At 51.1% G+C, this 15,831-nt stretch overlaps 1 protein-coding gene across 1 annotated transcript; it reads left to right on the forward strand.

Moving 5' to 3' along the window:
* Window positions 1–164: 164 nt before the first annotated feature.
* On the forward strand, window positions 165–7,574 carry MUL1 (mitochondrial E3 ubiquitin protein ligase 1; the record flags this gene model as incomplete). Its single annotated transcript, XM_006145422.2, is given in 4 exon segments — window positions 165–245; window positions 4,510–4,597; window positions 5,004–5,124; window positions 5,659–7,574. Coding segments are annotated over 4 exon segments (1,020 nt in total), but the record flags the coding sequence as incomplete, so codon positions are not given.
* Between the last annotated feature and the right edge of the window lie 8,257 nt (window positions 7,575–15,831).

A 15,831-nucleotide genomic window follows, 5' to 3' on the forward strand; every position in this document is an offset into this window, starting at 1 on the left:
CGGGCGGCGCCCTGGGGGTTTCCGGGAACGGCTGTCCACGGACGCGGTACCCGGAGGGGGGAGGTGGGGGACGGGGGCCACCCGGGCTGGCCTCGGCGCCGCCACCTGCACCCGGGCCTTGGCACAAGCATGGAGAGCGGCGGGGGGACCGCCGCGCGGAAAAACTCCTGGGCACCAGCTCGGTGGTCACCGCCGTCTTGTACTCCGTGTACCGGCAGAAGGCCCAGGTCTCCCAGGAACTCAAGGTCAGTGCTGCAGCCGGCCTGGCCTCAGCCGGGTCCTGCGCCCCGGGCCGTGGCGAGCCCACGGATCGCCATGGCCGCCCCGCACCCAGAAGCTATCGGAAAGAGGAAACGGACTCAGGGTGTCACCAGCCAGGAAATGGAGGACTTGCGTCAGATTTCGGGTCTTGTGAGAACGTTAGGCCGCTCTGCTTTTTAAATTTAAAAATATATATTCCTAAGTTATTACTTGGAAATGAATCTTGACTTCATTACTTTATTCCAAAGATACTTATTGAACACATGCTCTGCGCCAGGCAGAGCGGACAAGAATTCCTGCCCTCGTAGAGGTTCTTTTCTAGTACAACTAGAGTGACAGTACACCCGCGAATCGGGTAGTGTGCCAGGTGGTGAGAAATGCTAAGAGTAAGGCGGGGAGGAGAGGAAGCGGAGGGCTCTATTTCTGGTTAGAACATCTGAGCAGAGCTAGGGGGATGAGGGAGGCCATGCAGGTATGAGGGGAAAAGCAGCAGAGACCAGGGGACAGCAAGTGCTCAGACCCATTAACCTAACCACTGAGTTCCGTGCATCTACAAACTTTTTAATTTTTTTTTTTTTTTGGAGAATTTTATTTTTGCGATAGGGCGCGTGCGCTCGCCAGACAGAGACAGAGACAGACAGAGAGACAGAAAGTGAGAAATCACCCCCCAGGGGGGATGGCCACGCCACAATCCCTTCTCCTCCATTCTCCTCTTGGGATCTTGGGCACGCATGCACACGCGCCCTGCGTGAGTTTAAGTCACTGGGTCTGGGACGCGAACCCCGGTTGACCACGGAGTCCAGCGACATAGCCATTACTCTAACTGTTGGTCCCTCTTCTTTTTAATATTATACTTGCTTGAAACAACACTTTTTTCCTTTGGAACTTCACTTTACAGTGTCCTTAACATTTTTGTCTTGATTTTATTTTTTCTTTATCATAATCTTTTGAGGTAGAAAAAATGACAGTTATCCCCTGATTGCAAATTAGGAAATTGAGTTTCAAAGGAAGGGACTTTATAGCTAGTCAGCTTGGAACTTCAACTTTGATCTTTTATATCCAAAGGTAGGTTATTTTTCTGATTGACCACATTGCTTCATTGTGAATTCCTACTGGCCCAGAGAGACAGACCTCTTAAGGGCAGAGACAGGATCCTTCTATACATCTTTCCTCCTAGGTTCTAACTCAGTGCTTGACAGACAATAAATGCTCAATAAATGTATGTGAGTTAATTTTAGTTTAACTTTCACAATACAACAGCTAAGGGCTTAATTTGACTTTTATGTTAAAGACGGATTCCTAAACCTAACTTCATTGTCATCAGATTGTTCTCAGTCAGGACTTGGAAACAAAAGTGTGAAATCCCTAATGCGATGAGAGTTTCGATTCAGGAATGAACCAAGTTACTAGGAAAAAGGATTTGCTCGGCAAACAGCATCCTAGTGAGATTCCAGGTGCTCTGCTGTTCATCTGATTGAATAATCAAGTTACTCCTGAAGTATCAGTAGTTGGTTCTGAGTCCAACACACTTCACTTGGTAACTCCCAAGCTGGTTTGACTTCATGTTGGCTGGACGTGGGATCTTTTGAAGCAGGGCACTCCGTGGGTCCCATCTTTGAATGCCTTAAAAGCTTTGCCAAGGGACCAGCAGTTAGCGTAATGGCTATGTCGCTGGACTCCCACGGAGTTGACTGTGGTTTGCATCCTGGACCCAGTGGCTTAAAACTCAGGCCGGGCGTGTGTGCGTGCATACCCAAGATCCTGAGAGGAGAACGGAGGAGAAGGGATTGTGGCGTGGCCATCCCCTCTGGGGGGTGATTTCTTGCTTTCTATCTCGCTGTCTCTCTGTCTGTCTGGCGAGTGCATGCGCCCTATAGCGAAAACCTCTCCAAAAAAAAAAAAAAAAAAAGCTTTGCCAGTTAGTTCCTGAATGAGGTTGAAATACCCTTTTCCTCAAAGAAGAGTTGGGATCCCTAAAATTTTAGATTCTATTTTCTTGATCTGATCTTACAAAACATCCAGAGTAGTGTTTGTGTCTTATCCTATTTCTTATGGTTATAGGAATGCGTATTTATTCCAGGCCTTCTATCTGCCAGCCCCTGGGCTGGATTTAATCCCATCTTAAAGTTCATTTAATCCACTTAAAAATCCTATGAGAGTATGTCCCTCCCCACCTTTTTTTTTTTTAAACTTAAATTAAGTTGCCCAAAGTCACAAAGAAGGCATCGTAGCTTGGTTCAACCCTAGATCTTCACATAACTTTTCCTCTCTCCCCTTAAAAAATTCTTAATCAGCCATCCTGTGAGGGATACCGTACTAGCTGCGTGACTGCAGGATTCACTTCACTTTTTTGAGGCTCCTTTTCTCTAAGTGGAGGTGATAGTGCGTGTAGTATAGAGATGTAGGTACAAGTATTTATTAAGTGGGTTCATGCACTTGAAGTGCCTGGCATAGTGCCTGGTACATGTTGGGTTGTCAGGAAAGTCTTGATGCATTTTTTGCATAGAAAGACACACCGTGAATCTCCCTGATAGAATATGCTGTTCCCTTCACTGTGTAGGTGGTGAGCTTTTTGTTGACCTTGCCATTTACTGTGTAGGAGTACTCTAAGCTTAAACTTAGAGTAACACTAATATATGTCCACTACTTTGTCACTTCTTCATCTGATATCCCTAAGATGGGTTGATGAGACACCTTGAAAGCAGGAACAGTCCTTCATTCATCCTTGAGTTCCCAGCACCTGCACAGTGCTGGCCGTAGATGCTTAGGAAATGATTATTGATTGTATTATTTTTCTCTCATTTGTCTTCTCTTTTTTAGAGATTTTTGCTATAGGGTGTGTGCACTTGCCAGAGAGACAGTGAGAAATCACCTCCCCAGAGGGGATGGCCGCGCGGCAGTCTCTTCTTTTCCATTTTCCGCTTGGGATTTTGGGCATACACGCACATGCTCCTAGTGTGAGTTTTAAGTTACTGGGTCTGGGACTCCAACTGTGGTCGACTCTGTGGGAGTCCAGCGATGTAAACATTATGTCATCTGCTGGTCCCTATTTTTATCTTTAGTTTTGATTTAACAGTAACAGGCTAGGTTGGGTTCCCAAACACAGAGGTTGGAAGCACTGAACTGGAAGGGAGGGAGCGGTGGATATTATCAGAGGAAGACCAAAGCGTGCACCGGGTTATGAGAGGAAAGACGGAGTAGGACAGTGTGTGACTCCGGTTAATAGAGACTTGCCCTAATAAAGCAAATACACCCTACTCCCCTTTTTAAAAGTTGGGGTTTTGTTTTTGTTTTGTTTTGCCATAGGGCACATGTTCTCACCAGAAAGAAACAGGAAAAAAAGGGAAAGTAGGAAATCACCCCTAGGGAGGATGGCCGCACTGCACTTCCTTTTTCTCTATTCTCCTTTCAAGATTTTGGGCATGCACACACAAGCCTGGTTTGGTTTTCAAGTTGCTTGGTCTGAGACTCAAACCATACAGTCATCTCTGTGGGATCCAGCACCTTAGCCATCATGCTTCCTGCTGGTCTGCAAAGTACCCCTATATAACATACACTTTATACCAATCCTCAAGCCCCACCATGTACTAAGCAGTAGTTCAGTAAACCCACTTGGACCAGAGCTCTGTGTTGTCTAGAAGAGTATTAAATGCTGTTCAGTCTGTGGTATGCAGACTGACCTTGCCTTTTATATTTTCATTAGAAAGCGTTAAAAGGAGTGTAAATTTGACTCACCGGAATAAGAATGTATGACACCCCCATTCTGCAGTAGTGGAAAAAGGCAAAGGCCTGGTGTAGCCCATTTATGTGGTAAAGCCTCTGGCTTGGGACCAGTAGATGCTATAGCCGTTATGTCGCTAGACTCCCTCATAGTCAACCGTGGTTCAAGTCCTAGACCTGGTGGCTTAAAACTCACACCACACACATGGCCTGTGTTCATGCCCCCAAATCCCGAGAGTGGAGGAGAAGGGATTGTGGCATGGCACTCCCCTGGAAGGTGATTTCTCATTTACTGCCTCTGTCTCTCTGGTGAGCGCACGTGCCCTATAGCAAAAATCTCTCTTAAAAAAAAAAAAAAAAGAAAGAAACCTCTGGCTCAGAGCTTTGAAATCTGAATCTTTCCAGTCTCCTTCCTGCTCGATTTGCTCATTCTTTTAACATGAAAGAAGAAAATCTTATTTTTTCGCTCATAAGTTTGAACATGTCAGTATTCAGCAGTCAATTTAATACTTTATCTGTTGCATCTAGGGAGCTAAAAAAATCCACTTGGGTGAAGATTTGAAGAGTATTCTCTCCGAAGCTCCAGGAAAATGTGTACCTTATGCTGTTATTGAAGGTATGTTTGTTTATTGGCAAATGAAAAACAACTTCCTTCTTCCAAAAGACGGATAAAGATCCCTTTGAATGTGAAGTGCCTTTTGTGGCATTGGGGCCATGGTGCAGAACGCGCCTTGGGATCAGAAAGACTGAGCTCTTTGCTGTGACGTTGGGGAAGGAAGACTGCCCACCTTTCTGGACCTCCTGCCTCATCCCCAGGACGGTCCGACCTTACCGGGTTGTGGGGAGCGTAAACGGTAGGGTCCGTGTGCAGGGCCCGCAGGTGCTTCTGTAGTGCGACCTGTGGTGATCCAAACCCCGTTGTTTAAATTAATTATCTGTAACGCAGACTAAAGGCACATTTGCATGGCCGTAAAGGAGGGCTGCACACTCCTTCACAAATTCAGCACTTCATTTCCACCTAGGAGCCGTGCGGTCTGTTAAAGAAACGCTCAACAGTCAGTTTGTGGAAAACTGCAAAGGGGTAGTTCAGCGGCTGACTCTTCAGGAGCACAAGATGGTGTGGAATCGAACCACCCACCTTTGGTACGTGTCCTCCGTTCGAGCGCTGGGGTCCTGGGTGCCGTTGCCATGTCGGTGGCTTCTCTTGGGACAGGTTGAAGAGCAGCCTCTGTGCTGTCTATGGTCTCATGTGTGGTCTGCAGGCCTCCATCAGAATCGCTGGGCATCTTGTCAAAGTGCCGCTCTGGGCTCCTTTCTAGGCCCCCTGGACCAGCATTTCCAGGAGAGGGAGGCGGACTCTGTCAAGAAACTCGGATTTCAGTGTTTGTCCAAGTATTTTGTGCCATTATTTGGAGTATGGTTTTTCCACCTGACCCTAGTGGGGCTTATCTCAGGTGTGTATCTTACAGTGGCAAAGGGCAGTAAATGGCATGGCGGCATTGGTGCCCCTGATGGCGCCTGAGGCCTGGAGACAGGGAGCCTCCCTATGCTTGGAAGTGATGATTTTTATTGTGTTCTTCCAGCTCCTTCAGACTTTATTTCATCCCCTGCCGTCCCTGCCTGGGTGTTGGGTAAATGCTGCCCTTTGTTTTATCTTTGGTTCTCTCATCCCTTCAGGAATGACTGCTCAAAGATCATTCACCAAAGGACCAACACAGTGCCCTTTGACCTGGTGCCCCACGAGGATGGCGTGGATGTGGCTGTGCGAGTGCTGAAGCCCCTGGACTCGGTGGATCTGGGCCTCGAGACTGTGTATGAGAAGTTCCACCCCTCAATCCAGTCCTTCACCGATGTCATTGGCCACTACATCAGTGGTGAGCGACCCAAAGGCATCCAGGAGACCGAGGAGATGCTGAAGGTCGGGGCCACCCTCACGGGGGTTGGCGAACTGGTCCTGGACAACAACTCCGTCCGCCTGCAGCCCCCCAAACAAGGCATGCAGTACTATCTGAGCAGCCAGGACTTTGACAGTCTGCTGCAGAAGCAGGAGTCGAGTGTCCGACTCTGGAAGGTCCTGGCACTGGTTTTTGGCTTTGCCACATGTGCCACCCTCTTCTTCATCCTCCGGAAGCAGTACCTGCAGCGGCAGGAGCGACTGCGCCTCAAGCAGCTGCAGGAGGAGTTCCAGGAGCACGAGGCCCAGCTGCTGAGCCGAGCCAGGCCTGAGGACAGGGAGGGCCTGAAGAGCGCCTGCGTCGTGTGTCTGAGCAGCTTCAGGTCCTGTGTCTTCCTGGAGTGCGGGCATGTTTGTTCCTGCACCGAGTGCTACCGTGCCCTGCCGGAGCCCAAGAAGTGCCCCATCTGCAGGCAGGCAATCACCCGGGTGATTCCCCTGTACAACAGCTAACAGTCTGGAAGCCACACGTGGGCATGGAGGCAGCCCCCCTTTTGGGGATTCTTTCCTTGAGGCCTTTGAAGAGCACTAGGGTGGGGCTGGGGAGGGGTAACCGTTAACTCCAGGTAAGATTATGGGAGTGGAAGGACAGAAACTTCCCAGATCCACACCTCCAGCAGCAGGGTGTGCCTTCCTGACCCAGTGGGACACCCTTCCTAGCACCGAGTGTGAGACTCGGAGCCCCACTCAGGGCTGCATTGGCACCATATCTTTTCCCAGGGGCCAGATGAGTGTGTGACAAAGCTCATTGCATAAGCACCAAAGCCACATCTTCACCTTATGTCCCGTGTCTCTGGTCCTTCCTGGGGAATTATTGATTGCTGCAGACTTGGGGGAGGACTGAGCTGGAGAGGAGAAAGGGCCGGGCTCAGCACAGTGAACGCCTCGGAAGGGACTGCCATGCCTTTCCTTGGGCTGCACCTCGGATAAAAGTTTCCAGAATTGGTAGGCCAGATAGGTCACGCGTACCCCTTCCCTTGCCTGCTGGTTCCTGCATACACGTGTGTCTGGAGGACAGAAGGAAGCAAAACCAGCCCTGCTGTCTCCCAACAGGGTGGGTCACGTGCAGCAGAGCGAGGGGAGCTCACTCGAGGGCCTTCAGCCAGTCAGCCCTCCGCTCTCTCCACTCCCCTGGGTGGCCACCGGAGAGCACGTCTCTGGTCCTGATTTGGAACTCCTGCAGCTTGAGGGGCTGAGGAGAGGCCTCAGCACTTGAAGGAACAGTAAGGATGCTGGTCTCCTAGCTGCCCGGCATTGGCAGCTGCTCTGTAAGGCTTTCAGCAGGCAGCAGGATGCAGCTGCCCCTCGAGCACCACACCTTCCAGAACTCCACTCCTGTCACCCCAGACCCTCTGCCACGTTGATGTCCTGTGGGTGTAATCTCACTGCCCCTCCCGGTGGCCGCTCCACCCCTCCCCTTCCCTCCTGAGCCTGTGCGTGCAAAGAGTGGGGGAGTGCCTTTCACCCCCTCCCAGGTTGTCAAAGTCCTGTACACAGTTCTATTTCCCGTCCCTGTCTGTGGACATTCGTCCCCCTATCCTCCTTTGTGTGGGGGAGCAGGGGTGCTCTCAGGGGGCTGACACTCAGACTAAGCGGTGTCCAGTGTGAACAGCACAAATTAAACATGTCACAACCAAGAGTTAGCCTGTTGCTTTGTTCCCGCGGGTTCAGTGGCTAAGCTGAGTGTCCCTGGGAAGAAGTGAATCCCTGTGGTGATGGAACAAAAACTGGGGAGTTCAAGTCCTTTGTGTCCTCAGCCCTGAGTGGTGCTGGGCTCCCCAAGGGCAGGGAGGGAGCAGGTGTGCAGCTTGGTGATGCTGAGGCTGGGGTGTTTCCACTCGGGGAGGGTCTGATGAGCCTGAGAGCCATCCTGGACAGCCAACCATAGAGCACGCCTGACCTAGCTGTCATTTTTGAAGACGTCTGTCCTAATGTCCCGAACCCCTTGGCGGTGAGAATCCACCTGCTGGGAAGTGGGGTGGGGGAGGGCAATGGGACCAGGATGGAGGAAGGTCGCATACCACTGGGTCCCGGGTGCGCCATCTGCCACTCGATACTTCAGTTTACAAGTGAGTCATCCTCGCAAGCCCAGCGGACCGAGTTCTGGTGTCCTGTACAGATCAGGAAGGGCCCACGGGGACCATCACTGGGCTTAGGCAGAGCTGGGACTTCAAGGGCCTGGCTCTCAGCTCTGCGCGGTTTGCAGAGCTCTCAACCATCCTGCTCACTGGTAGTGGGGCCTGCGAGCTCCCTCTGTGGACAGGGTACCCCACAAGTGCCCCCTCCTCTGGGCAGAGAGAGCTGGCAGCCATGCTGCAGGAGAGGCCCAAGCAGTGGTTGAGACCTCAGCCGATACTGGGTTCTGTCCAGCGAGCTGTGAAGACCCTGCTTTCACACACTGGGTGACGGTGGCTGTGAGACTGATCTTCCCAGGCCCCTTGGCCTCTGCCCCACTTCCCTGTCCTCCCAGCAGCTGTTTTGTGAGGCCTGAGCTTTCCCCGGAGGATGGATGAACTGCCCAGGGGGTTCATGTGGTAGTTGATCGAGTGTAGCCCTCTGCGTGGATTTCAGGAGTAAACCCGGTCAGAGCGATTACACAGGAGGAAGGCACCTGTTGACCCCAGCCCACCCCGGCTCAGATAGACCAAGCCTTCCGCCTGGAGTCCCTGCAGACAGCTCCCCTGCCACCTCAGGGAGCGGGCGTGTCACTAGAGCCTGGATGTGGGGTGCACACTTGGTCCAGAGACTTGGGGAGGACGCAGCCCGAAGGGAGGAGATCCCAGCATGGCAATTGCCCCGCAGAACCGCCTTGGCACACCCCGTCATCCTTTTCTTGTGTTTACACCAAGGGGTCAGGGCGGACTTGGGTTTCTTCCCCTCACCTGTTTATCTCCCAGGTCTGCGGGGACCTGGGGGAGCCTCCTGCCCCCAGGAGGGCAGATCTGGGCCTAAAGCGATTATGTGGGACGGAGGGGGGTGGAGGTGACAGAAGGGGAAAAGGGAACAGGAACCCATGTGAGCAGCCTGTGGGGCTGTGCATTTTGAGTCTTTCTCAGTGAGCACTGTGCTCAGTCTCGACTCCTGGGTGGAGAGCAGTCGTCAGGAATCCTCCGAGGAGTTGCTGCGGGTGTGCTGAACTCCGTGCAGGTGCTTTCTGTGCACCATGCTGTGGTGGTCCTGCACGGTGAATGTCATCACCCCGTTAGTTACAGGGAGAACACTACCTGTGGCCACACTGGGCCCCAAGCCAGGCTCTTTCTAATCCTCAGGGCAGGCCAGCACGGGAGGCCGCGCTGCCCTTCTGCAAGTTAAGTGGCCCCGACTGTGGAGCCGGCACCCTTCGCTTTCATCACATTAAGCCTGGGAGCCTGAAAAGTGAACCCAGGCAGCAGTTACCAAAAACAGCATTTTGCAAGCTAGACAGCACTGTGAGGAACCCCCCTCACCCCCCCGCTGAGCTGATCCTGGGGGACTGGGCCTGCAAGGCCATTTTCAGAACCCCAGTTCATACAGAATTCAAATGGAACATTTAAAAGCAAACAGCACGTCAGGCTGCTCTGCTGCCATGCCAACCCTGTCCTGGGAGGTGCAAGCCCCTGCGGGGCAATGGCTCTGACGTCGATGGCCTTCCAGGCCTCTGTATGCTTGGAGGAGGAGTCTGTCCAGTGTGATGTGGTTGACGGGTGTTTGTCCAACACACATCCGTGGCGTATTTGGAAGCCTAGATGGACGAGATGAGTACGCCAGTCCCGGCCCTCAGAGGGCAGACACCAGGGACTGCCGTTGCAGTGGGTCCTAGTAACCTGAAAAGCTCGAAGCCCTGTTTGACAGGCGCCTTAGTCCACTTTGTGTTTCTATAAGAGAATATTCCACAGACTGGGGGATGTCTAAAGGGAAAAACAAAACAAAACATGTTTTTCCATAGTTCTGGAGGCTGGGAAGTTCGAGTGGAGGAGCCCACATCTGGCGAGGGCCTTTGCTGCTGCTGCATCGTTCCATGGTGGACAGTGAAAGGTCAAGAGAGGGCTGAACTCATTTTTATATGTTTAATTGGAATTTTTAAAAAGTGTTCGTAACGGCATGAGTACGTGTCGCTAGCAGAAGAGAGAAAAGCACCTCCCGCAGCGTCTTCTCAGGCTGTGATCCCCTGCCCACGGCCGTCCAGCTCGTCGGCATCCTGACATGTGCCAAGCTGTGTCTTCAGGCTGATTTGGGAACCCAGACCCACAGTCAGCCATGTGGCTTCTAGCACTGCAGTTCAGTTCGCTACCAGCTGGAAACCAGGCCGGACCTGAACTTTTTTTTTAATTTTAAAATTTAATTTAATATTATTTTTATTAATTTACTAGAGGTCGACAGAGAAAGTATGAGAAAGCAAGCTGCTAGGTCCGGGATTTGAATCATGGTTGGCCATGTGGGAATCTAGTGCCTTAACTACCATGCCACCTGCTGACCCTGCCTGAACTTGTCTGAAAACAAATTCATTCTCTTGGGGCCAGCAGGTGGCATAGTGGTTATGTCACAGTTTGAGTCCTGGACCCAGTGACTTGAAACTCACCACCAAGTGTGTGTGTGTGCATGCCCAAAATCCTAGGAAGAGATGGAGGAGAAGGGATTGCGACATGGCCATCCTCCCTGGGGGGTGATTTCCCACTTTCCCTCTCACTGTCTCTGTCTCTCTCTGGTGAGCACATGCACCCTATGGCAAAAATCTCTTAAAGCAAACAAAATAGAAAACAAAACAAAACAAAACTTATTCTCATGAGCCAGCAGGTGGTGTGGTGGTTAAGGTGTCTGAATCCCACATAACTGACTTCTCAGTTTGAATCCTGGACCCTGCAGCTTGAAAATCACTCTGGGTGCTTGTGCATGTGTGCCCAAAATCCCAACAGGAAAATGGAGAAGAGATTTCAGAGTGGCCTTCTTCCCAGGGAGTTATTTCTCACTTTCCCTCTTTCTCTGGTGAATATATATATATATATATATATACCTCATAGCAAAACTAAAGAAGTAAGTGAATAAAACAGACCTACTTTCCCAATACCAACATGAATCCATTCGTGAGGGCAGAGCACTTATGACCGAATCACCACTTAAACACCCCACCGCTCAGCAGTTGCTCTGGGTATTAAGTTTCCAACACGTAAATTGTGGGGACTCATTCATAGCAACAAGTATGGAGGTCAGTTGTGAGGAACATCTGTGAGTCACAAAGTACTGTAACTGATGGGGTCTTTGAGATCAGCCTGGTTAGAGCAGACCCTCTGACCAGGAATAAACCAACCAGGGACAGTACATCTTCTCTGAAGAGGAGCCAAGCAGAGAAAACATACCCTATAGAATCCAGAAGGGTCTACTTAAACCGCCAACCTGAACATCCCCCTTGTCTACCTCAAGTCTGTCCTCAGGCTCCCTGCCATCTGCAGGATCCAGTCCTGGCTCTTCGTAGCCTCTAAAGTGCCATGTGCCCAGCCCAGCCACCTCTCCAGGCTTGCCCATGTCCCTCTCACCCCATACTGCGACCCCAGCGAGACCAAACCATCAAGTCTCCTTAAATGTACCATGTGGTTCCCTGCCTCTGCTCATGCCGATCCCTGCCTCTGGATCCTTGTAACATCTACTCACCCTTTCAAACTGAGCTTTCAGGGCCGGCAGGTGGTGTGGTGGTTAAGGTGCTGAACTTCCACATGGTCAACCGTGGTTCAAGTCCTGGACCTGGTGGCTTACTTTCTCATTTTCTCTGTCTTTGTGAGGGCAGAGCACTTATGACCGAATCACCACTTAAACACCCCACCGCTCAGCAGTTGCTCTGGGTATTAAGTTTCCAACACGTAAATTGTGGGGACTCATTCATAGCAACAAGTATGGAGGTCAGTTGTGAGGAACATCTGTGAGTCACAAAGTACTGTAACTGATGGGGTCTTTGAGATCAGCCTGGTTAGAGCAGACCCTCTGACCAGGAATAAACCAACCAGGGACAGTACATCTTCTCTGAAGAGGAGCCAAGCAGAGAAAACATACCCTATAGAATCCAGAAGGGTCTACTTAAACCGCCAACCTGAACATCCCCCTTGTCTACCTCAAGTCTGTCCTCAGGCTCCCTGCCATCTGCAGGATCCAGTCCTGGCTCTTCGTAGCCTCTAAAGTGCCATGTGCCCAGCCCAGCCACCTCTCCAGGCTTGCCCATGTCCCTCTCACCCCATACTGCGACCCCAGCGAGACCAAACCATCAAGTCTCCTTAAATGTACCATGTGGTTCCCTGCCTCTGCTCATGCCGATCCCTGCCTCTGGATCCTTGTAACATCTACTCACCCTTTCAAACTGAGCTTTCAGGGCCGGCAGGTGGTGTGGTGGTTAAGGTGCTGAACTTCCACATGGTCAACCGTGGTTCAAGTCCTGGACCTGGTGGCTTACTTTCTCATTTTCTCTGTCTTTCTCTGGTGAGTACACATCCCCTATAGCAAATAAAAATAATAAATTAAAAAATTAAAAAAACCCAACAAAACCAAACTCAGCTCTCTATGTCTCATCCAGAAACTTCCCTGACCCTCTGCACCTAGGCTGGGTTAGGCGTCCCCCCCTGAGATTCCAGAATACATTCTCCTATCTGTACTCCGGCTCTTAGCCATGCTGTCCACGTCTTGGGCAGGGGCTGGCTTGCTTCTCTTCCTCCCTGGCCCAGTGGTCAGGCTGTCAGGACATCTATATGATCTGGGAGCTAACACGGGCTTGCTTTTAGCGAGGTACCTGACAGGGGCAGTATACAATGATCTCATCTAATCCTCACTTGTGAAGTGTGTGTTTGAATTATTAGATATTTGCCATAGGGCACTTGTTTTCACTGGAGAGAGACAGAGAAAGAGGGAAAGTGAGAACTCACCCCCTAGTGGGGCGACCGCACAACAATCCCCTCTCTTCCATTCCCCTCCTGGGACTTCGGGCACGCACACACATATGCCCATCATGTCTCCCAAGTTGCATCTGTAACCTGAACTGCACAGCTGGCCATGTGGAGCCCAGCATCCGAACCATCAGGCAGTGTGATTAATTAATTTAATCAATTGATTAAAATTGAATTATCCTTATAATTATTTATTATTATTCATGGTTTAATTGAACTCGCTATTATTTTTTCTTTTGCTATAGGGCATGTGTACTCACTAGAGAGAAGGAAAGTGAGAAAACAAGCTGCTTGGTCTTGGACTAGAACCACGGTGGGCCATGTGGGAGTCCAGTGCCCCAGCCATCATGCCACCTGCTGGCCCATTGCTCTTAATTTAAATAAAAGGAAATCAAGGCCCAGAGAGCTCAAGTGCCTTGCCCAAATACACTAGACAGATAGGATTTAAACCCAGGCCGTCCAACTTCAGAGTTCGAGCTTTGGAATGAGCGAGTAACCCAGTGAATGAGACAGAAGGTGGAGCGGAAGCTGTCCTGGCAGGCCACGGAGGAGACTGTAACTTTATTGTAAGGAGTGTGGCGAGGGCCTCTCTGAGCGCCTGGGAGCCAAGGAGGGAGCGTTGTGTTGGATGGACATCATGTCCACTGACCTCTTCAGAGCTCCGAGAACTCCCCGCAGGGAAGCCAGGGCACTGTCATCAGATGATAAACGGTCTGGACCGGGAACCCGAGGCCGGCTCTCTCTCCCTCCTGGCTCCATTGCTATGTGCTGTTGATCGAGTGACGTAACCTCCCTGGGCCTCAGTTCTGTGTACAAAAGGAGCAGACAGGATTAGGAGCTCCCCAAAGGCTCCATTCAGCTCTCAGTGGTGAGACGGAGCGTGGGTGAGGGAGAGGGAGGGCAGTTCTGAGGCCCAGTCTGGGGCCACTGAGCTGACAGCTGAGACGTGGCCCCTCCTCTGGCCAGCTCCACACCACAGCCTCGGGCCCGCTCTCAGAAAGCTGGAGGGCGGCATGTTTTCTAATTAGCTGGCACTCACCAGTCGATTTTGAATGAGTAAGACTCCACGTGTCATGTCCTCATCACTCCCCCAAGTGCTCCTCATCACTCCCCCTGCCGCTGCCGTACTGTTTTCCAGATGCTAGCCAAGGGACCTGGCTTTCCTTTGCCTGAGACTGGGGCACACCAGGCCGAGCAAGTGACCCTGGCCCAGGCAGAGGGTTGGCCCGGTCTGGGTGAGGCCATGGCTCTTGCTCTTAACCCTCAGTCCCTGCTTGGCCTATGACCTCACATTAGATGCCTCCAGTCAGATTTCTCTGCCATTGGGCCATGACTCTGGAGGGCTCCTGCTGTGCTCAACAACATTTATTAAGCACTTAGTCTGCCAGGTACTGGGCACCTGTAACCTCAATGCTCCGGGTCAGATTAATGTTAATATCCATATTACCGTAGCTGCAGGCCCCGCCCCCAAAGACTTGAGTCTTCATTGCGTCCTTCCCTTGACCAGCCCCAGGGCTCAGAGTGTGTGTGGGGGGCGGGCTAGTGGAGTACGTCCTAGTGCTGCAGTCTCTACAGTGGCCTCCAGGTGGCGCTGTGCCCCCACGGTTGAGGAGGGCTGGCGGCGTTGGAGGAGAAACCGGTTGTGCTCCCACAGGCCTGAAAGGGTGGGGAACAGGCCTGGGAAGCCTGAAAGCAGAGCTTGATTAGGACGCTGGGTCGCCCATCCCAGGACCACCTGGCCTAACCCAGAAAGGAGAGAAGCAGGAATTCTCTTTCACTTTTTTCGTTTCTCCGCTCAACTCACCAGGGGCTGGCTGCAGATGTGAAAGTTTTGAGAAACCCAGAAAATTCTGGGGGAGAATAATCCCACGTCTCTTCCTCTATAATTTTCCAAGCATTCACATCTTTAAATATACTAACCATGATTTCTTTAAACAAGAATGAGTTATGCATAATGCATCACCAGTTCTTAAAATACACAGCTGACTTCACACTGGAAGGGATGCTTGAAGAAAATGGTAGAATAGAGATTTCGATCTTTGTCCCCAGAAGATTGTCCCCAGTGGAGTCCTTCTGCCTGGCTAGCTCTTGTGCTCTGTCCTTCCAGTCTGGCTGGCTCATGTAACCTGTCTTCTTTCACCCTTTCTCCAGTATGGGACTCTCACTTCTGTCTTCTCACCCCTCTGCTTCCTCTGTCCCAGACTTGACTTGGCAGTTCTGTCTCCTGTCTTCCCTGCTTGTCTTTGGTCTCTGAGCTCATGGAAGAGATTCTTCCTCTGTAGCTCTGACTGCCCCTTGGGCTTTATTTATTTACTTGCTTCTTTGATTCTGTTTCTATTTTCTGCAAGTCTGTTTCCCTGCACACCTTTCTCCCCTGTGCCCAGCACCCGCCTTCCAGATAGGGTTGCCCCCTGCCTCACCCTGCTCAGCCCTGGGCCTGGCAGGGTAGGTGGAAAGGGCCTCTGTAACCCTGCAATGGTCGCCCCTCAGTCTTCTACTTTCCCTATTCAGAAGAAAGTTCTCATCTGAGGAAGAAGAGACCCTTCCTCCAACCCTGCAGGCTCCAGTGGGCTTTGGGCGTGGGACCCTGTGTGCAGCTGTTCTCTGCTCTTCCCAATCTGCACCGCATCTGAGCCTCATGGTTTATTTATTTATTGATTGATTTATTTATTGGTAAGATTTATTTGGGGGACCAGCAGTTGGCATAATGGCTATGTCGCTGGACTCCCATGTAGTTGACCGCAGTATGCGTCCTAGACCCGGTGGCTTAAATTCACGCCAGGTGCGTGTGCGTGCGTGCTCAAGATCCCGAGAGGAGAATGGAGGAGAAAGGATTGCAGTGTGGCCATCCTTCCTGGGGGGTGATTTCTCGCTTTCTGTCTCTCTGTCTCTCTCTCTGTCTTTCTGGCGAGCTCACACGCACTATAACAAAAACCTCTCAAAAAAAAAAAAAAAAAAAAAAAAAAAAGAAAAAAAAATTATTTATCTGGGACC

The sequence above is a fragment of the Tupaia chinensis genome, unplaced genomic scaffold (genome assembly GCF_000334495.1).
Source record: "Tupaia chinensis unplaced genomic scaffold, TupChi_1.0 Scaffold000146_1, whole genome shotgun sequence".
Taxonomy (NCBI): domain Eukaryota; kingdom Metazoa; phylum Chordata; class Mammalia; order Scandentia; family Tupaiidae; genus Tupaia; species Tupaia belangeri.